The sequence below is a fragment of the Annulohypoxylon truncatum genome, assembly GCF_022578515.1.
Source record: "Annulohypoxylon truncatum strain CBS 140777 unplaced genomic scaffold F4807scaffold_11, whole genome shotgun sequence".
Taxonomy (NCBI): domain Eukaryota; kingdom Fungi; phylum Ascomycota; class Sordariomycetes; order Xylariales; family Hypoxylaceae; genus Annulohypoxylon; species Annulohypoxylon truncatum.
Window position 1 is genome coordinate 20,416 of NW_025953797.1, and position 20,009 is coordinate 40,424.

General features: G+C 50.2%; 5 protein-coding genes across 5 annotated transcripts; 2 read left to right on the plus strand and 3 right to left on the minus strand.

Moving 5' to 3' along the window:
• Nucleotides 1-1,264: 1,264 nt before the first annotated feature.
• On the plus strand, nt 1,265-3,661 carry F4807DRAFT_420515 (GTP-binding protein Obg/CgtA). Its single transcript, XM_047997493.1, has one exon. It carries the CDS (start codon nt 1,761-1,763, stop codon nt 3,636-3,638), a length of 1,878 nt encoding a protein of 625 aa, XP_047855335.1. The 5' UTR covers nt 1,265-1,760; the 3' UTR covers nt 3,639-3,661.
• Nucleotides 3,662-3,989: 328 nt separating this feature from the next.
• Nucleotides 3,990-6,656, minus strand: F4807DRAFT_459042 (S-adenosyl-L-methionine-dependent methyltransferase; the record flags this gene model as incomplete). The annotated part of the gene is made up of 2 exons (XM_048001298.1): nt 3,990-6,566; nt 6,636-6,656. 2 exons carry the CDS (start codon nt 6,654-6,656, stop codon nt 3,990-3,992), a joined length of 2,598 nt encoding a protein of 865 aa, XP_047855336.1.
• A 537-nt stretch (nt 6,657-7,193) lies between these two features.
• F4807DRAFT_39920 (P-loop containing nucleoside triphosphate hydrolase protein) lies at nt 7,194-10,257 on the minus strand. Its single transcript, XM_047995989.1, has 8 exons — nt 9,819-10,257; nt 9,504-9,761; nt 9,328-9,438; nt 9,208-9,262; nt 9,088-9,141; nt 9,013-9,031; nt 8,099-8,951; nt 7,194-8,044 (listed from the first exon to the last, which is right to left on the minus strand). Exons 1-8 carry the CDS (start codon nt 9,954-9,956, stop codon nt 7,310-7,312), a joined length of 2,223 nt encoding a protein of 740 aa, XP_047855337.1. The 5' UTR covers nt 9,957-10,257; the 3' UTR covers nt 7,194-7,309.
• A 508-nt stretch (nt 10,258-10,765) lies between these two features.
• F4807DRAFT_39799 (P-loop containing nucleoside triphosphate hydrolase protein) lies at nt 10,766-13,798 on the minus strand. Its single transcript, XM_047995972.1, has 3 exons — nt 13,402-13,798; nt 13,282-13,342; nt 10,766-13,175 (listed from the first exon to the last, which is right to left on the minus strand). Exons 1-3 carry the CDS (start codon nt 13,591-13,593, stop codon nt 10,966-10,968), a joined length of 2,463 nt encoding a protein of 820 aa, XP_047855338.1. The 5' UTR covers nt 13,594-13,798; the 3' UTR covers nt 10,766-10,965.
• Nucleotides 13,799-14,260: 462 nt separating this feature from the next.
• On the plus strand, nt 14,261-16,178 carry F4807DRAFT_459045 (vacuolar protein sorting-associated protein Vps17; the record flags this gene model as incomplete). Its single annotated transcript, XM_048001299.1, has 3 exons — nt 14,261-14,743; nt 14,795-15,248; nt 15,310-16,178. 3 exons carry the CDS (start codon nt 14,261-14,263, stop codon nt 16,176-16,178), a joined length of 1,806 nt encoding a protein of 601 aa, XP_047855339.1.
• Nucleotides 16,179-20,009: the final 3,831 nt, after the last annotated feature.

Below are 20,009 nucleotides of genomic sequence, written 5' to 3' on the forward strand. Positions count from 1 at the left end.
AGAGGTGCGCCAAAGACGAGCTTAGCGAGCAGTTGAAGAGCAAGGAGGCCGATGAGGGGGGACGAACGTTATGACCACGTTTGGCCACAAAGGAAGAATTTGACTGTCGTGGCTCGAATGGGCGGCAGGATTACTAGTAGCATGCAGTGTGCATGAGGGTAACCCAATCGAGAGTTTGCATAATCCGGCCGGTCTGGTGTTGCTGCACGGAGCTAGTAGTGTTGGAGATTATAAGTAGATATGTATATAGTATGTACGGTATATATGGTCTGTATGGTATGTAGGCGGTATATAGCGGTATATAGATGGCTGGCACAGATAACCTGGCTAGGTAATATGTAATATGTAATGTATGTAGCCTTGATAATAAAGTAATATAGTGCGTGGAGTTGACTACTCCTGCAAAAGGTGAAGTGTTCCTCTTGGGGATAGAAATACTAAAAAACCAACGACGATCGTGAGGAGATAAAGGAAAAGGTAAGACCAGTAAGACCAGTTCGTACAGACACACGACAACGTTGGACCAAAACAATATGGAAATGGATACCGAAGAGGAGGTGTTCGGGCGTTCAAGCGCTTGCTCGATCTGCTTGGCCTACCTGGACCGGATCGGCTCTTTTCCAACGTGGCAGCGAATTCGATAATTTCCAATACAGAGATGGGATTTGATGCTATGAGATGCGCAGGAGACGTAAGAGATGCACGGGACGCGAGGACGATCTCGCAATCTCGAATACTGTGTGTGTAGTATGTACCTTCTTGAGGCTCCAGACGTTGCAGAGAGACTTCAGAGGCTCCAGAGGCTCCAGAGGCTCTAGAGGCTCCGAGATGTTTATTTTAGTGATTGGCACTAAAAGAGATTAAAATATCGAATGCCCGCAGATGGCAAGGCCTACAATGTACAAGACCTGCAAGAGCTGCAAGGTCCCAATTTGTACGACGTATGGCGTTTTGTTGGCCTCTTGTTGGCCGAGCTGCTCAAACCGGTGCCATGTTTGGCTCGTTTGGTTCGTTTGGTGCGTTTGGTCCCTCGTAAAAATGCTCACCGCCTTTCGGGCGCCACCAGCGGCTCTTGAGACCGACGTAGACGGAGGCGAGCCATTGGCGGCTATAAACCCCGGTGAAACAACTGGGACTCTTGTTTAGATTAGGCCGAGGTATATTTGCATATTGGCATATCGGCCTATTGTCAGGCCATGACAATGATATATAATTCAATGGCGTAGCTATGCACACGTCTTCGAACCAGTATTATATTAACCATCGATTGGGTGCGTTGAGGAAATCTGTAAATTCCCGTACACTCTCTTTACTTTTGGCTTACAAAGGAAAAGAAAAAAAAGGTTGTGTTGTTTGTGTGTCGTGTGAGGTTGGGTCCCCCGCCGTCCGTGTCCCGTCCCTACCTATTACGGAAAAGATGTCCCGAAGCTCATGTGACCTACTATGGCACACCTTTTAACCGAACCCGGCATGTGCCGGTATGTGAAGTACCAGGGTGCTAGTAGGGGCTCTAACTGGGGCTAGGGTAGTAGCTCTTATCTTATCTCCGCCAATATCTTATCTACATACCGGCAAAGAAAAAAAAATTCGATCAAATTGTGATGGAAGGATCAGGGATGCATCGATCCCGTCATCGATCATCCAACTAAGCCGAAAGCTGGAGCTTACTCTTGCTCCAAATCGACCAATTGACGAGAAGCTGACACAACCTCGATCATGACTTTCACGACATAAACAACAGATCCGATTTCTGCTCAAAAATGCCACCACCTAGGCACCCCTCCAGCTCGGGGATCCTCCTGCCCTTCCTCTACCCCTCGCTCTTCCGAACCACCCGCCCCCGCAAATCCCTCCTCCAGCTCTCCGTCCCCCGCCGAGCCGCCATCACGATCCTGCACTCGACCTCCTCCTCCTCACCCTCCTCCTCAGCCACCACCCCATCCACCACCTCCGACACCTCGCCCTCCGAATCCAGCTCCTCGCTCCCGACCTCGCGCCTGAACCCTGCGCCGGACGACTACGCACAGTCCGCGTTCGCGGACAAGGCGCGCGTGACGGTGCACGCGGGCAGCGGGGGCCACGGCTGCATCTCGTTTCTGCGAGAAGCCTTCCTCGAGGAAGGGCCCGCGAACGGCGGCGACGGCGGGCACGGCGGCAACATCTACGTGCAGGCCGTGCACGGCGAGACGTCGCTGCACAAGCTGGCGCGGCGCCGCGTCCTGCGCGCCGGCCGCGGCAAGACGGGGCAAGGGGGCAGCCGCGGCGGCGCCCGCGGCGACGACCTCGTCATCCAGGTCCCCGTCGGCACCGTCGTGCGCGAGCTCGCGCGCATCGACCCCGTTGTCGACGAGCGCCTGCGCTTCCGCGAGGCGCGCGCCGCGGAGCGCGAGTACGAGCGCTTGGTCCGCGAGACCGAGGCCAAGAACGCCGAGATGGAGGGCCTCGAGGGCGCCATCTTCACCGAGCTGCCCGAGGCCCCCGATCACCCCCGTCTCGAGAAATTTATCTTGTACCCCGGCATATCGCATACCGAGCGGCGCGCCTTGACGCTGCCTCGCTTGCCGAGGCGCGAGCGCTTGTACGTGCAGCCCGATGCCCCGATACACCTGGACTTGTCGACGCCGACGCCGCGGCCGATCCTGATAGCTGCGGGCGGGATAGGGGGGCTCGGGAACCCGCACTTCGTGTCGAAAGACCGGCCACGGCCACTGTTCGCCACGAAGGGCGAGCGGGCCGTGACCATGCAGCTCGAGCTCGAGCTCAAGCTGCTTGCCGACGTGGGGTTAGTCGGGTTGCCCAACGCAGGCAAATCGACGCTCCTACGCGCTCTAACCAACAGCCGCGCCCGCGTCGGCAACTGGGCCTTCACGACCCTCCAACCCAACATCGGCACCGTCGTCCTCGACAACCACAAAGGGCGTCCGATGCCCGTCCCCAAGCCCTCGAAGCCGCCGCCGCACTCCGTCATCCACGACGCGCAATACGGCTCCGTCGTCTTATCCCGGCAACCTGACCACTACTCCCTCGACGCGCCCAGCCCCGAGCCCCGAACACGATTTACGGTCGCCGACATCCCGGGTCTAATCGAAGGCGCGCACCTCGACCGCGGCCTAGGCGTCGCCTTCCTGCGACACGTCGAGCGCGCGGGCGTCCTCGCCTTCGTCATCGACCTCAGCGCCGGCGACGCCGTCGAGGCGCTCAAAGCGCTGTGGATCGAAGTCGGGCTGTACGCGCGGATGCGCGAGGAAGAGGAGAAGGAGCGGGAGATCGGGGACCGGATCGACTGGGAGGGCGACGGCAGCAGCCGCCCGCCGAAGAACAGCGCGAGGATGAACTACGGCGGCCAGATGATCGTGGCGGATCTGCCCGAGGCGGATACCGGCGGGGAAGGCGGGCTGCACATCGCGGCGAAGCCGTGGTTCGTCGTTGCCACGAAGGGCGATTTGCCCGGGACCGAGGACAACTACGCCCGGCTGAAGGAGTACCTCGACGCCGTGACGGACCGGCGGGAGCCGCACCCGAGCGGAGTCGAGGGCGCGTGGATAGAGGACTGCGCCGCGATACCGGTGAGCGCCATTCACGGGCAAGGTGTGGATAGAATCATACATTGGACTGTGGGGCTATTAGATGGGGAATGATATAATGGTAGATGTTCCTCAAGTGCAGTGATTTGTACTTGTATTGATAAAAGCTCAATCGATCTGTTGTACACGCAATCCCGACCCGGATAATGACCCCAAAGCAAATGAAAAATGCCAACTTCCGCTATTTTAGCTTAAGCTATATCTCTCCAGTTCCGTAATTTTTAAGACCCGCTTTAGAATCGTTATGAACCGTTCTCATCACGCCCTCCAATACCTCGTATGCCCTAATGGAACGCTTTGTGTAGTTCTGGTGATCTGCTATGACTGGTGTCTGGATGGGAATGAACCTATTTCTTGGTAAAGACTCGTATCAAGGAGCTATTCTACGATCAACTTATCACATCCTCAATCGCCTGCCGTAGCCGGTCCGGCTTCTGCCTCGGCCCCATCGCCAGCGTCATCTGGCTGCTCAGATACCTCCTTTTCTCCATCTGCCTCCTCGACCACCGGGGCATCTTCCAAAATTTCATCCCTTGTTTCGGGGTCGGCAGTTTCAGTTGCAGCAACAGCAGCAGCAGCAGCTTCGGCTTCTTTCTTTGCTGACTCCTTTAGCGTCTGGTTGATGACAGGGGATGTGTCGTTGAAAATTCGGAGCAGCATCGCGGAGCGATCCTCCTTTGGAAGCATAAGATTTAGAGAATGGAAGCTCTTCCACAATGGAAGGACCATACGCTCCGAAAAATCTGGGTCGTTTCCTTCCGGTTCGATGACAAGGAGACAACAACCCATGCCAATATTCTTCGCTCGCTCTCCAATCTCATTGAGCTTTTTCCAATCTTCGTCAATGAATTTGGGGAACATTTCTTTCAAAAGCTTGTGGAATGTCTCCTTTTTCGTTAAGCGCACAATACGGTCGGGGCCGACGTATCCTTCGATAATAGGCATGCCTTCCGACTGTATTCGCCACCTACAAACTTCAGCAGACGGCGCGTCTTGTTTCATGAACATCTTGACACCTCCATGCACGAACTTGACGCCGCGACCCTCATTTTCGGTAAGAATATCTCTAAGGAGAGCACTCGTGTAGTAGATGGCCTTTGCAGGTTCGCCCGTAGCATTCCGTACCATGAAACGATCTGCGGGGAAGCGCGATGAAATCTTGTAGAATTTCTGTATATCTTGAATGACAGCATGATCTGGCGGTAAGTACTTGAAGGGTTCTTCATAGTTGCCATCGACCGGTTTGACTCGTTTATCAGATTGGGCGCCATTCTTAGGAGTAGCCTCAGCCTTTGGCTTGACCTCCTCCGTCTTGATTTCTACGGTAGGCTGTTCAGTTTTGGCGGGAATTTGTGTTTCGAGGGTTTCAGCAGGGGGGGATTCGGTCTTCTGCTTCTTGGCATCAGGTTTTGTCTCCGCTTCCTCGTCTTCTAAAGTCCTCTTGGATCCTAAAGTCGGAATAACGTCAGTCGGCTCACCCAGCGCCGCTTTCTCTTCTTCAATCTCCATTTTAGTCTCCACATCCTCTTCGACTTCGACTCCATTTGAAGTGGCCACAGCATTCGGGGCCCGGACCTTCGTCTCCGGCTTAGCCCTGAATTCTTCTTTCTTCTCTAGCACAGTGATGAAAAATCCGCCAGTGTCCTGCTGGTGGGCGTAGACTCGCATGCAACGGTCCAATGGAAGCGTGGAGCAGTCATTCGCGTCCGGTCTAGCAAACATTGTTTCCGACAGCTTGCTGGGCATCTGGCTGTCAGTCGTCAAGACGTGATGCTGTACCTCCTCCCAGCTACTCCAGACGCGGCCGGATTTATCCATAATTTGCCATTGATGCATTCCTGGGCTTCGCTTTAGCCCCGCAAGTCTGTCTTTGCAATCGATGATGTCAATCTTGTCAGGGCCGCCACAACGTTCAATCGCAGATACGACTACTGCTTCGTTCTCGACGGGGTTCATGCTGCAGGTTGAGTAGACAACTCTGCCGCCAACCTTGAGCATTTGGAGGGCGCGGACCAGGATCCGAACTTGGGTGACATGTAGTCCCAGCGCATTTCCTGGCTGCCAATCCTTCCATAAATTGACGTTCTTCCTTAACGTTCCATCACCCGAACAAGGTACGTCTGCAAGGATTCTGTCGAACCTTAGGTACTGGCCCTTTTCAGGGCGGTTTGGGTCTCGCGGTAATTTGATGGCTGGGTAAAGAGTTGCGTCGTGATTGGTGACGAGCATATTGGGGGAAGAAAGTCGCTTAAGCTGGTGGACAAGCATGTGACTCCTCTTATAATCTGCATCATTGGCGATGAGTAGTCCAGTCGCACGACCATCATCGCCAGCATCCACGGAAAGATCAACACCATCCTCATTGTCATCCTGTGCCTTCGTGTCGCCGAATGACTGCATGAATTTACGGATTCTGCCCTCCTCTCCAGAGTGGACCATCTCGAGTAACTGACCGGCTTTACTTCCAGGCGCCGCGCATAGATCTAAAACTGTCATTCCAGGCTCGACGTCCATCAGCAGCGGGGGAATCATGCTGACAACTTCCTGTCTGCTTATGTTGCCGACACTAGTCTCGGAGACTAGAAACTTCTGGAAGGCGGCAAAAGGTGGGAATTTGCGGATGACGTGCTTCGGAGTGTTCATAGAATAGGCGAGCTGGTCGGGGTACCACGGAACGGGCTGAGGAGCCTGTACAGGCTCGCCATCGTAGCGCTCGATGGTAACGATTTCGGGCACGTATCTCGTCTCCAGTAGTCGTTTGACGGCGAGCGCATGGCCTTTGGATCCGCAGAAGCGGAAGGAATTGGGGAGTTCTCTCTTCAAAGCATCCCAGAATTCAGATCGTTCGTTGTCATCAATAGGTAGCGCGGCGTTATAGTACGTCTCTAGGTTCTTATTCTCCTTCACGATATCGCTATATGATCGATACGGCACAGGACCGTCCCCACGAGGGGCGCGATTGGATGCGCCTTTGCGACCACCCTGTACCGAGGTCAGATAAATTCATAACTCATGGGACACAGTGTAAGTGTTATTGATGTTAATACTTACTCGAAACTTCTTTCGGCCCATCTTTAATTGACAGAAAAAGTTGTTTGAATAAAGAATCCTCAAAGCTGGGCGCATGCAGATGTTGAAAGTTTTCAAGCTGAAGTCTGTAAGAAAATTGATGGAGCTTTCCTACCTAGTACCCCACTAACCTGCCCCACCAAAGCTATTAGCTCCTCCGTTAGATTCATTACCGGTGCATTGAGAGAAGACATGCAATTAAACATCACAACTAGAGATTTCTCTAGGGCATATAAGGAAAAAACTAATAGGTACATAGGTACCTACCTGGTACTGTAAGCAAAGTACTCGACAAGACCTTGAAATCTCTCGATTTATGACAAGTCAAGTAGTACAGAAAAGCCATGTGGCTAACGGGTTACCGAAGAAGTCGGTCTTCTACCCCCGGTGCGAATCACCCATGTCAACACCATAAGGTAGCCTAGAAGGAGCCATCGCCAATTATGGTAGTGTCAGGAAAAGGAGTTATGAAGAATGAGTGCCAAGACTAAGAGTGTTCATTGTATGAGAGAGACAGTCAATATTCATAACATATTGTACAACTTTAGTAGTGATACCTATCCTATTGATCCGAACCAAGCACCGTGGAAAAGAAAAGCGTCAACCCAATTTAATTCACACCAACCAGCCTACATCATTCATAGCCATCACTAAGATTAACCTGATCCTCTCAATACTTTCAAGGCGTCCTCGAAATTCTGGATGTCACGCCCCAGCTTCTCCCTGTGAAGCTTGACGGGAGCATCCTCCGCGGCGATCATGTCGAGCTGGTCCTCGTTGAGATCTAGAACCATCTGGGTGCTAAATATTGTGAGAGGACTGCCTTTGCCTCTCAGTAGATAGTGGTTGACAGCCTGCTGGCAGACAACGTCGACGAAGCGTTTGCGAGAGACCTTGTAATAACTACTAAGGATGTCATGAATGTATTTTCGGACGTGATCCGAGTTCGCCATATTGAATGATAAGGTATTCAATGTGTTTTTGTTGAAGAAAAATCCCCTTTGGATGTTGGTAACATGACCTTCCTCGTCTGTAGTTTGCGCTTTCCTCTCCAATCCGAGCTTTTCCATGAGAGCCACCAGGCGATCGCTTTGGGCCTTCTGAAGATTGTCATTGAAGTAATGATTATGAGTTAGTGGGACTCCTTCGCGTTCGATCTCGAGTAGAAGCTTCGCATGGGTCAAGGCTCGATGGTAAGAGTCCTGGAGCTTTTCGAGAAGATATCCATCCCATAGCTCATCAAATACGCGTTCATCGGGGCATATTTGAACGAGTATCTCTTTGATGAAGTGATGGATTTCTAAAATAACCTGAGTTACATAGGATAGCGTGATGGGTTTCCATTTCTTGGTTTGCTCCTTGAACATGGTCGATATAAGAGCACTGTTGAACTATCACGGGTTTAAGTTAGCTGATTACTACATGAACATCGCGCCTTAACTTACTGTTCCGAGTTCTTGCCCACGGCTTTCTTTGTAAACACCTTCAATATAATCCATGATGTTATCCTCATCGTTGGCCGTTGGCATAATAACATCTGAGGGGTCAAAGATGCCCTCGAGCTCGGGACAATGAAAGTCCTCAACGTCAGGGTAGGGATGAGTAAGCATAGGCTCACTTGATTCATCAGAATCCGAATTAGATTCGAATGGCCGAGTGTGGCCATCCTCCAACATGGTAGTCGAATACCTCTCGCTCTCTTCAACAATACGAGTGATGAGCCTGAGGTCGTGTCTCTCCTCGAATATATCGTTGCTAGTGTAATATGCGTTCAATGAATCTCGAGCAAGTGTCTGGAACGCCTCGCTTATCCTATTCAAGTAAGCTCTTTGCGTGTGCTGGTTACTCCTCGATTGGCCCATCTTGTCAAGTTGAGATCTTAGTGATGTTAACTCCTTGACAATATCCGTCTTGAGTTTTGGAAACTCCTTTTTGATGAGATCAACCAGGAGCTCGCGGACACGCGTTTTCAACGCAACAATACCAGCTCTACCCGTATTCCGGAGGATCGACCAAGGGTCAATCGAAAAAAAATTCCGCTCCTCGGCCTGGCCCTGTTCGAGGGTCTTGTCAGCGTCGTCGGGGCCGCGATTTTTGACGATATAATATCCTAGAGATAGGTCGTTCCTCTTGCCCAGAACGTGTTGAATGGCGATATTCTTCATTGTGCTCTCGATCGCCAGATCTGGTTTGGTGAGAACAGCCATGGTCCTTGTCATGTACGGATCAGCCTGTTTAGCTAGCTTCAAGATTTCCTGCGTGGCAGGGTCTACATTAGCAGGCATGATTGCCAATATACTAAAAAGAACTTGGTTAGCCATATTATATCCTTGCTACCGTGAGCCTCACTTCTACTGACATTGTTCGAGCATCCTTCACTGCAATCAAGTTAACGAGCTGTGACGAGAGCGAGTGAAAAGTAGGTGGTACGTACTATAGTTCTTGACCATGTTCCGAACCAGCTCGATATCACCTTCAGTGGTAACACCTGGGAAACTTGCTATTAGCGCTTCCCCCTTGATGGTTGAAACATTGGATTATAGGCAGCCCTCACCTTCGGTTTCTTTTCGAAATATACCCGGTACATCGATGACGGTGAAATGCTCTTCCTATTGCTATAGATTAGCGACTTCCAATGCCAGCAAAGAGGGTTGACTCATATTGTGGGACTTACATAGGGACCAAGTTTCTCGATCTTGAGAATGTGTTCGCTAAATGCTGGGAGGTTGGTGCCATCGGATGAAGTTGACATTGTGGAGCTCTTTATTCCCATTGCGTCGTTGGCCTGTAAATAATAATTAGTGACATAGACTCTTACATGAGTGTCTCACTAGCATGATGATGACTAACCTCTCTGAATAGCTCTGCGAGACTTTCCGTGCTCATAGTTCTCAAAGTACGGTGGAACCTCTTGACACGCTCCTGCTCATAGGGCGGTGCGTCGGGCTGGGGTATGATAGAAACGTTGATGCTTTCCTCCGTCTCGCGACGACATGTTATCTGAGTTGCGTATCGCGTACAAAGCTCAGCATCTCGAGGAAAGCCGAAGCCCGTTAGGCCTTCAAGCACCGAACTCTTTCCTGATGACTGGTCTCCGACGACGACGAGCTAGAGAAACCATTAGCGTTCCTATTGATACCTCGAATGTAATCCAGGGCAACTTACTTGCGGTAGAGCGACCTTCGTGCCAATGAGCTCACGCAACTTGTCAACCTTAGTCAAGATGGCATGGTTGCCAGGAGTTGGCTGGTCGTGGACCGCGGCACTACCCGCATAGCTGCCCATGTTGGAGATCTTTGTCATCAAGCTGGGTGTTCAAAATTATTGATATGATTCTATAGTGTTGAAATTTGGTAGATAACCTTGGTCGACAGAAATGTAGGTAGGTATGTAGCAATGTTCTCTTTATTCTCTCCTCATCAAAGTAGATTCCGTGGACGTATTTAAGTAGTGGATGGAAATTGGAGGGAACGCATACTACTCTTTGCTAACATTACGTGGTGCGCTGGCCTCAAATCGAACGCCATTACTATGCTTCTTTACTACCCCCCAGATGAAACGACTCGACCACATTGAGGCCAACAAACTCGTTTGTACATGATTGCTGCACTGTCCCGAGGAGGGGTTGGCCACTAACCAAGTTGCTAACAGTCAGCCCTCGTATCATCGCATGGCGTTTCGTTTACAATGCGATAGGCAAGGCAGTTTCTGGGCACTTCTAATGTTCTTTTCTGCCTAATTGTTGAGAGAGCTGAACTATCGATATGTCGCAAGGCTGTACCTACTGCACTGGTAGGAATATGTGATAACTCACAATCAGGAGTAAGTCGTAACCGCCGAACAGGGTGCCAAGCCACACTGTTTACAACCAACAAACCAACAACTGTATTTCGACCGAATCCAAAATTATGATTATCCTATAGTCCTATTAGTTCAGGGAAAGCATAAAACTACGCGTCCATGCTGCGGCCTAGAAACTGTGGTCACATCTACCATCTTGTACTGCACCTAAATGCAGCTACCCGAAACCAGCTAGGAAGCCGAATCGGATTTTCAGCCCTCGTTTCACAACTCCTAATGCAGAAACATCCGCCAATGGGAATGAAGCTAGGCAAATACTAGTTCTGGGCCGCTACCATGGAATGCCCCAATATCTCAAGCAAGTATGTCAGTACGCCTGGTCCTAAGATGCAGGTGAGATTGCGTTTGGAGGTTTCCTATCTGGTACCTATCCTTACTAGGTAATCTTGGGAGCGATCGTCTTTGACAGGCCCTTAACCAAAGAACCACACGTTTGTTAACGTCTAACAACTCACAGAGCCTTCTCCCTCGGACCAGTGACCCTCTCAAAAGTATCTAAGGCCATAGTCAGAGTATGTCTGCCTTGAGTCTTTCCGCGGAGAAGGGTATCATAGTCGAGCATTTCCACGAACGGCACACGAGCCGTAATTTCCAACATCCGCAGACGACCTGTTCGGGTCTCCCGAAGAGTTGTTCGGAACTCATACGGATCCGGCGGAGCGTAAATATCGGACACGTCAATGATGGCACCTTCTCGGACCTGCATCTCTCCGACGTCTTGAACTTCGAGGACATGGCCTCCACGAGCCGAATGCAGATCGTGCTGAACCGCACCCGCCGACACTTCGGGACATACAATTGTAACCTTCATGACCGGTTCGAGGACGCCGATGCTTTGCTGCTCGTGGGCTTCTTTAAGGGCTTCTCTTACCGCCTTGTTCGCGGCGCCGACTAAGTGTGAACTAGGGGGCTCGTGGAAAAAATCCGTTGAGGTATCGTATGTGACTGTAACAAGACACTGCTGCATCGGGGAACTGCGACGAGGACCCCTTGCGAGTGCTGATAACACCCCGTTCGTGAGCTGTTGTTTTGTATGCTCAATGTCAGGGATTAGACCCTCTCCTATACATATGACCTTAATGATATTGCCATCTCGTTCGAGGTATGATCCTGATAGTGTCTCACGATGATGGTCACCGAGAGGCTCAATAACCACCGAGCAGGCCGCCTTCCCAGGTTTTCCCGCAACCACCTTATCGAAGACGGCCCGATGAACAGGTGTCGGCGCAATCAAGCATTCTTTGTAGTCAACTGAGATCGCGCCCCACTCTGCTTCCGCCTTGTAATGATTCTCAAGGCGGTCACGAGCAACTTCTAAGTGCAGTGTGCCCATTCCGGATAACGTATACTGCTCTGTATTTTCATCTTGAGACCACCGCAAACTTGGATCTTCTCTTGAGAGATTTTCTAGAGCAGTTTCGAGAGTCTTTGCGCCAGTTGGACTATACGCGTCTAAAACGATAAAAGCTACAGCAGGTGGAATCTCGGGTGGTCGAACTTGTAATGTCGCAAGTTCTGATTGCGGTGCCTTACTAGGAGCAAACACCACTAAGGTGTCGCCCGTTCTTGCAGTCTTCAGACCCGTGATTGCTCCAATCTGCCCCGGAGATAGGTGGGGGATCTCAATGGTTCGTGCTGCAGATATCTGCATCATATTCAGAGGCCGTTCGAATTCTTGGAGATTAGTATTCCACATATGAGTATTCTTTCTGACCACTCCGTGGTAGACTCGTACAAAAGTGAGCATCCCTCGACGGGGATCATGTGTCACCTTGAAGACTGAAGCTAGCGCTTCAACGTGCGGCTGATGCTTCTTTGAGGATTTCTGAGATTCGAGAACTTGACCAAGAGGTTGATATGTTCGTCCAATCCGGACCTCGAGCTCAGGTCGATCCGATGGACTAGGTAGGTAGTCCTTCACTGCGTCAAGCAAAGCAGCAACGCCAATATTTCTAAAGCTAGCTCCGGCGAAAACAGGTATCAGAGATCCGTCGCCCTTGTTGATGATACGGCGAATGCTTCTTTTAATAGCCGCGTCGGATATGTCTTTTCCTTGAGCAGTGAACATTTCTAGGAGTTCATCATCCTCTTCACAGAGTTGCTCAATGAGCCGCTCGCGCGCGCGCTCAATTTCATCTTTGATGGTGCCCTCCGGTACCATCTTTGAGAGTTCATCGGGGGAATCCTTGGTTCCTCCCCAACTGACGACAGAGCGAGAGATGACATCCACCACACCCTTTACAGAATCCTTTCCCCACCAGGGTATTTGGCAAACTAATGGCATTCCACCGAGTTTCAATCCTATATCTTGAACCGATTTCTTAAAGGAGGCACCGTCGCGGTCAAGCTTGTTAACGTAAATGATACGAGGTACTTTGAACTCCTGCGCGGAAGCCCAGACTCTCTCTGTGTGTGCTTCAACACCCTCGACGCCATCAATGACGCAGATGGCTCCATCTAAGATAGGCATGCAACGCTCAACCTCGAATCTAAAATCCACGTGTCCAGGAGTATCAATCAGGTTGATAACATGTGGCTGACTGTGCAGTTCTAAACGTTCCTTGGGTGGCCAGTGGAAAGTGATTGCGGCGGATTGAATTGTGATTCCCCTCTCTCTTTCCATAGGCAAGAAATCGGTCACAGTATCTCCCTGATCAACGTCTAAGATACAAATTAGTTGAATCCATAAGCATGAATTCCATTTACTTTTCTCGGGGTTATGACACTTAGATTTATAGGACCAGTGTATGGATATGTGATAACTTACGTCCTGGCCGATTTAAAGCACCGCAGTTATAGAGCATTTGCTCTGTAGTGGTGGTTTTGCCCTACAGGATATTGAGTATACGAAATATATATGTACAGGCCATACTTATAGGAGACATACTGCATCGACATGGGCGATGATTCCTATGTTTCGGACATATTGAATTCCAGTGTCCTGGTGAGTGACAGTATGGCTCGAGAACTGCCTGATATTGAACCGTGTTCTCTCATAATGCCTCGAATATATCGATGTGAGTCTGACCAACTGAGAACATCTCAGGGGAGCTCGGCACGTGAGTGCGAATAAGCTCATACCAGCGGAGATGGGTAGTTCATTACTGAAGGCAGTATTCGTGCGCCGTCATAAATTGGGAGGTAAGTTGATTTGCCTAGTAACTCAACATGAAATATGAAAACTTGGTAGGTTCACGTAGTATCCAATTGTTCCAATTGACTTTATAAGTATCAGACGTTGCTTTTAAGTTTTAACCAACCTAACTTTCGACCTTCGTCACTTCCTCGGAAAAAAATCTTTGGAAGCGAAAATGGTATATATGCACGGACCATATTATGATTGGTCGCTTGTCGGTGAAGTCGCAGCTCAGAAAGCTGATAACGCACGGGCCATCCAATGGCAAGTACGATAGGATTCCCCACTGATGATGATTTCAGTGCAACTTGCGAAGGCAGACGATTTCCTACTTCAGCATTCTAAGTGATTGCTAGTCCTCAGTAAGCTAACCCTTAGGTGAGGTGACTCTCTCGATTATTCGAGATTGCAACTGGGACGGCGAATCCTACTATTGACAATCAAGCATTGTTGCTACAGCTGTGCTTTGTGGAGTGCAACCCCTAATGCTCTTCTCTACATCCATACAACTACCGTTACCGTTACCGTTCCACTGAACATCCCTCGAATTCTCGAATTTCTATCCTCTCCTTTACCTCTACCCTTGATTTCTCTCGAGACTTAGGACACCATGGACTACCGTTCTTCAATAGTAGATGACGAGCACCCGGCCGGCCCATCCCCTTGGGGATCATCGTCGCCCTCGGCCTCGCCGCGCCGCAACGACTCATCCTTCGGCGCTCTAGGCAGCGACCATCAACCCTCCTCTCCATATCAATACGCAGTTCACGATCCCAGCAACGGCTTCGCGCAAGAAGACCCAGGCGTCAATGCTTTCAGACGGCCAGGCACCGCCAGCAGCACCGCCTCTACACCGGCGTACGACTCCTCAGAACAGCCCGCGCCCTCGCAGCAATCTGACGCCGGAGCCGAGACAGAGCAGCAGCCGCCGAGCACGCCGCAGCGATCGCAGACACAAGGCCAGGCCGCCGGCGAAAGCCCGCGAGAACAGCAGCCTCAACGGCCAAGGGGGCCTCAATACAAGCTACAGGCAAAGATCACTGGATTAGAGCGAACGGGTCGCAAAGATCCCATTCTGAGATTTGACGTCCACGTGAGTCTATTATAGACAGATTGTCGGATCGTACGTCGCTAATATATACAGACAAATATACCTAAATTCCGAACTACCCAATTCCGCGATGTCCGTCGTTTACATTCTGAATTCGTCAAACTTGCCGAGCATTTGATATCCGCCAACCCCGATGCGTTTGTGCCCGCAGTTCCGCCGTCGGTGACATCCGCAGGCGCCGGGACTGACGAAGATGAGACAAGGGTTAAGGCCCTCCTACAGAGATGGTTTAATTACGTATGCGGCAATGAAGTCCTCATGAGAGACGACGAGATGGTTTTATTCGTTGAGAGCGATTTTGGTTATAGCCCTATGGTCAAGAAGAAGCAGCCAGCGACGGGTGTGCGGAGGAAGTTATTGAAACAATTTGCACCGCCGCCTGACGACACGCCGGAGCTGTCCGAAGCGCGTCCCATAGTGAAACTATTCTATTTAGGTTCAATGGATGCAGGGCACAAGGTCGATCGCCTTGTCAAGTCTCGCAGAGGTACGTTGTGTTATGTTTTGCTTTATTTTTACAAATTTACCGGTAGCTAATTTACATGCAGGATTGGGATTGTCGGAGTCCGATTTCGGTGTCAAACTTGGTGCGATGAATGTCCAAGAGCCGCATCAGGGCCTGGCGAACGCGTACCGGAAGCTCGGCAAAATTGTACAAACTGTGGGTGATTATCACGCAGCCCAGGCTACTGCCGAAGCAACGACACTTGGCGATCCGTTCCAGTATCATTCACAGGATGCATTTATCGTCAAGGAGACTCTAACGAACAGACAACTTCTGATCCGCGAGTTCTTGCAAGCCCAGGAGAGTACGCGGAGCAAGCTCAACGCGGCCGACAGGTTGAGAGCTAACTCAACTGTGCGGCGCGAAAAGGTTGACGAGGCGATAGCCGCTCTAGACGAAGCAAGAAATTCCGAGATGGAATTGGCGCACAAAACCTCGAGGGTGACGCAGAATCTGGTGCAAGAACGCCGCAAGTGGTTTGCGAGAACTGCCTCCGACTTACGCCTTAGCATTCGAGAGTTCGTAACTCGCGAGATCGAGGCCGAGAGACGTACCCTCGCACTCCTAGAGAGCGTTCGGCCCGATATCAGAGCTATCGATGCTTCAGGCGGTCTAAGTAGACTGGGACGAGAAGCACACCCAACAGTAAGGCGATCAAGCCTTGCAGCCAGCCAAGGTCCAAAAGGCGATGCGTGGAGCGGTGTCCCCCGCCGCACGGATAGGAGCATGTCGGGGAGCTTCATGTCCAATGTCGCCGAGGATGACGATGGCGAGAACGGGCAACGCCCAGGATCCAGGTCGCTCAGCGGCAGCGGGATCAGTACGGGATTGCCCGGTCTGACGGAGGAGGATGACGAAGACCGTGTGGATGCCAGGAACGCTGCGAGTCGATTGGCAACGAGCACATTTTAAAATGTTCAGCGGACCAACCTTTTTAGGGAATGGGTCGAAAAAAAGGAGCCTGAATCCCTATCATAACGGGGAAGTTTTGTCCTATACCTAGTATTGTATGTATGTGGGGTCTCTTCTTCCACCACCTTGACCCCAGCTGTTCTTTTTTTCCGGCGCGAATTGAAGCATAGGTAGCTTTGCCTTCCGCTTGCTTTTTCATCACTCTTTCGAAGTGCTCCTCATCTGTGACTCCCGAATAATTCCAGATCAAATCGTGCAACAAGGGATCCCGAGTCCTGCGAGGTTTTGTGATTTCTCGGCTACATGCCGCATTGGTACGACGGTAGCTGCGGTGCCCAGCCGCACTTGGTATGTACCTAGGTAGCATGCAAGATACGGCGCGCAGGAGCCTATTTCCTGCGGCCGGCGTCCATGCATATTCCGTCATGTCTCGTCAGCTTTTGACGCCGACGTTTCCTATATAGTGCCTATCTCGCAGTTCAGTATCAAAGTAGGTGACAACTGCCATACGAGGACTGCTAAGGATGGCAAGTCGTTCCATCCATCTCTTCATCATCGATCAATCCCATACGCAGGCCTAGTGGAGCGAGTCGAACTATGTATGTACCGGCACGACCGTCCGTTTCGTTTCATCCATCTCCCAACATGAGATATGCGTATGGCGTCACTATGTCGCTGCCCGGGGGACATAATATATGCATATTGTCGTAGCCTTACTACGTCTAAAGGCCCCGGATCGTCGTCTATTGCTTCGATTGCCATGTAGCAGCCCCATCTATATAGGCTAGACATAATTACCTAGGTACACATATGCCATGCAAGTTATCCCCTAGGTCCTAGAAAATCCGGCAAGGTGCATGAGACTTCATGGACAAGGACAATGGGTATATCCTTGGACATAGCTGGTTTCGCCCCTCTTCGAGCCGAAAGTGAACGGTGCTGCAGGCGATTGGCGCCAAGAGATATAATAAAGGTGAATAGATCGTGATCTCTGGGGTACACTGTGGTCCTAGTGTGTCGATCGTGGGGTTAATTTGGGGGAGACTCGACAGAGAAATGAATATACAGCAACAGCAACGGCAATCCTAGATTTAGAGAAATATGACTGGATGGACGCCATACTCGGTGGCGATGGTGAAAGTGTAGCACATATGTCTGGGTATACTAATATCTAACGAAGTGTATAGATGCTTCGTAGGCAAGGGTATTTACATAGGTATCTACCTAGCTGGGTAGTATGCAATGTATGCAGCGTGCTCTCGGGTAGTTGGCGCGCATACACCTACATGCATGACTACTGTACTTGGTAGTGTTGGTACCTATCCTGCTTTACCTATGAGTTTCGACGATATTCTCTATCAACCGCCGTCCAAGTTGAATATAATCGCAGCTAAACAAGCGCCACTACGGCCATCTGCACAACTCATATAGTACAATATGCATATGGTGTGAAACAAACAAGATATTTGCAGGTAAGTTAAAAATAACTCCGCATGTGTCAGGATTACCATTAGAGGATAACAAACTTCTCCGTGGCTCTTGATGATCCGCCAACACTAGGTTACCTGCGATGAACTTTGATCTCGGTAGTTTGATATCATCGTATTCAGGTAATCGATGAGGCCAAGGCCGGAGAGTTAGGCGGTGTTAACCCGGCCTTGGGAGTTGAATACTACCTACTGTATAGATATCCAGGATACCTACTACGTAGTAACCTATCTATGGTAGCTACGTATTTCTAGGCGAGAACCTGGGTTTATATCGTCTCAAACTAGGTCGTTTGTTAGCATTCAGCTAGAAAATCCCCGGAGTAAGAACGTTCTCAGTCTATTCTGGTCAGCAGTACCGAGATGGCCGAATTCATTTTTGAAGGGCTAATCTAAGCCCAAGTGTTGACTGCGTGATGACCTATCATAATCTCTGCGAGATCGGTCCAGAGACGTTACACGCCATCGTTCCACAACGTCACTGCCTTCAGAGAATGGTGTATTGAGATGACATGCTTAGACGTCGAGAAACTTCGTCGAGTCAATCGCCGAAAATGCTCCCGAGAGCCCCGTTCTGTTGCATACGCAAAGCCTCATAGTCGTTTTCAAGGATCCATCTACGAAGCAATAAGACAGTTTATAAGATGTTTAGCTTCTTCAGAAAACAGGGTAAAGGACGATGTGGTTCCAGGCCTAGACTAATCTCAGGATATACCTACTTACCTAGTAGCCCGCAGCATAATCTATGAGAAAAGAGTCAAGGTGTGATCGGTATAATCCCCAATTTCTCCAATTCTGTCCAGCGGGACGGAACCCCTCAAAACGTTCAATTGGGGCAAGGGGTCCATTTCATCACTCATATGTACAAGATTAGCAGATTAAGTGATAATGTACTTGTAACTGCATACTGCTGTATGAAGTAGAGGAACAAAGAATCCGGCTTCCGTGGTAATCGTTGACGAAACTCGATTGGCTATGTTTTGAGGCGCGGGCAGAATTCCGTCAACCGATATGCAGATCTAATACGGCATCGCCTAACACTAGGCAGCTGATCATTGCTGGAATACAGGAAGACCGGCCACGGCTCCGAATGAATTTCTTTCGAATAGGTTGTGATAGGAGCGTCCAAAAGTTGACTAATTCCCAATAGATGCAAAAGGAAATCAACGGCCTCTAGCTGTAGGAAGAGTGCCGAAAATAAAAATATCTTTGGGTGTGTTTTAGTCTTGCAGGAAATCGGATGAGACATGTGAAAGATGATTGTCGTGGAGCCTGTCGTACGACCGCACCTATAAGCGCAATCTATTGATGCCGTGCCGGCGGGCAGGAGACAAGTTGACGACACTCAGGCACACGGCAATGGTGCTACAAATTCCGATAGGTAGAACATGGGCATTGGTCAACTTTCGGGGTGTGCTTCGAAGCCAAGTCCTGATTGCGCAGTCATGTCGTTTTTGATAGGTATATCCATCTTGCGAACGACCTCAATCCAGCATCTAGTTCAAGGCTTGGCCCTGTACTTGTTGGCAACACTAACCGTACGTTGTGTAGTATTAGACTACTAGTGATTGGAATGGATCTCATAACTTTCGTTTGCTGCCGTCCTGGTCGCCATGTGCAAGAAGTCTCGCCACGGAGCCGGGGCTCACGGCAAAATGAATCCTTGGAGAAACGTCGCACAGACGAGCCCACAGAATGACAATGTCCTTCTAGGCTAATAGTTGACAATGATCCTGATCAGGATGCTTATGTCTAGGCTCCTAGAGGCGAATCTTAGAGTTGAATGGATAATGTGAAGTCTTACCAATGATGTTCTTGAAGTGAGGAGAGTTTGTGGTTCTGGTTCCAAGGTTGCAATGAGACACCAGTTGAGAACGGAGGTACCTAGGTATCTGGGTAGTACCAACTTTCTACCTACATAACTTTGGCGTTCCAATGAGCAAATTTAGTAAAAGGTTCTTGGGACGACGTTCCTTCCCAGCTCCGGGGGCTTTTTGCTGTGGTATGTATCTATGTGGAGGTAGGTACTGGTAGTTCATGTATATGCGGGCGGCGTTTATGTACTACATAATATGCGAGTAAGATATGAAATACATGAGTGTTAAGTGCATTTAGCTAGCCCAGATACTCAGTGCTTCGACGAGATCTAAATCAGGAAATCCAGGGCTCCGCTCTTAAATTCCATTTTCATTCCTGGAAACCTCACGACCTCTCACATTTCCGACACGCTGCAAAGAACACCCAATTCTGGCGAGTTGCATACATGGCCAGAGGAGCAGTCCCGCGTGTTTGGGAACTCATGACCCTTGTACTCGTCCAGCTTGATATCACACAGCATTTCAAG

Bases quoted from the DNA above. Each gene is read 5' to 3' on its own strand.
- F4807DRAFT_420515 (XM_047997493.1), top strand. From the start codon at position 1,761: ATGCCACCACCTAGGCACCCCTCCAGCTCGGGGATCCTCCTGCCCTTC.
- F4807DRAFT_39799 (XM_047995972.1), bottom strand. From the start codon at position 13,593: ATGAGCTTATTCGCACTCACGTGCCGAGCTCCCCTGAGATGTTCTCAG. The intron at 13,343-13,401 runs GTATGTCTCCTA...AATATCCTGTAG, and splicing joins TCATCGCCCATGTCGATGCA to GGCAAAACCACCACTACAGA. The intron at 13,176-13,281 runs GTAAGTTATCAC...TTTGTATCTTAG, and splicing joins TGCTTTAAATCGGCCAGGAC to ACGTTGATCAGGGAGATACT.
- F4807DRAFT_39920 (XM_047995989.1), bottom strand. From the start codon at position 9,956: ATGACAAAGATCTCCAACATGGGCAGCTATGCGGGTAGTGCCGCGGTC. The intron at 9,263-9,327 runs GTAAGTCCCACA...CTATAGCAATAG, and splicing joins TCGAGAAACTTGGTCCCTAT to GAAGAGCATTTCACCGTCAT. The intron at 8,045-8,098 runs GTAAGTTAAGGC...AACCCGTGATAG, and splicing joins GTGGGCAAGAACTCGGAACA to TTCAACAGTGCTCTTATATC.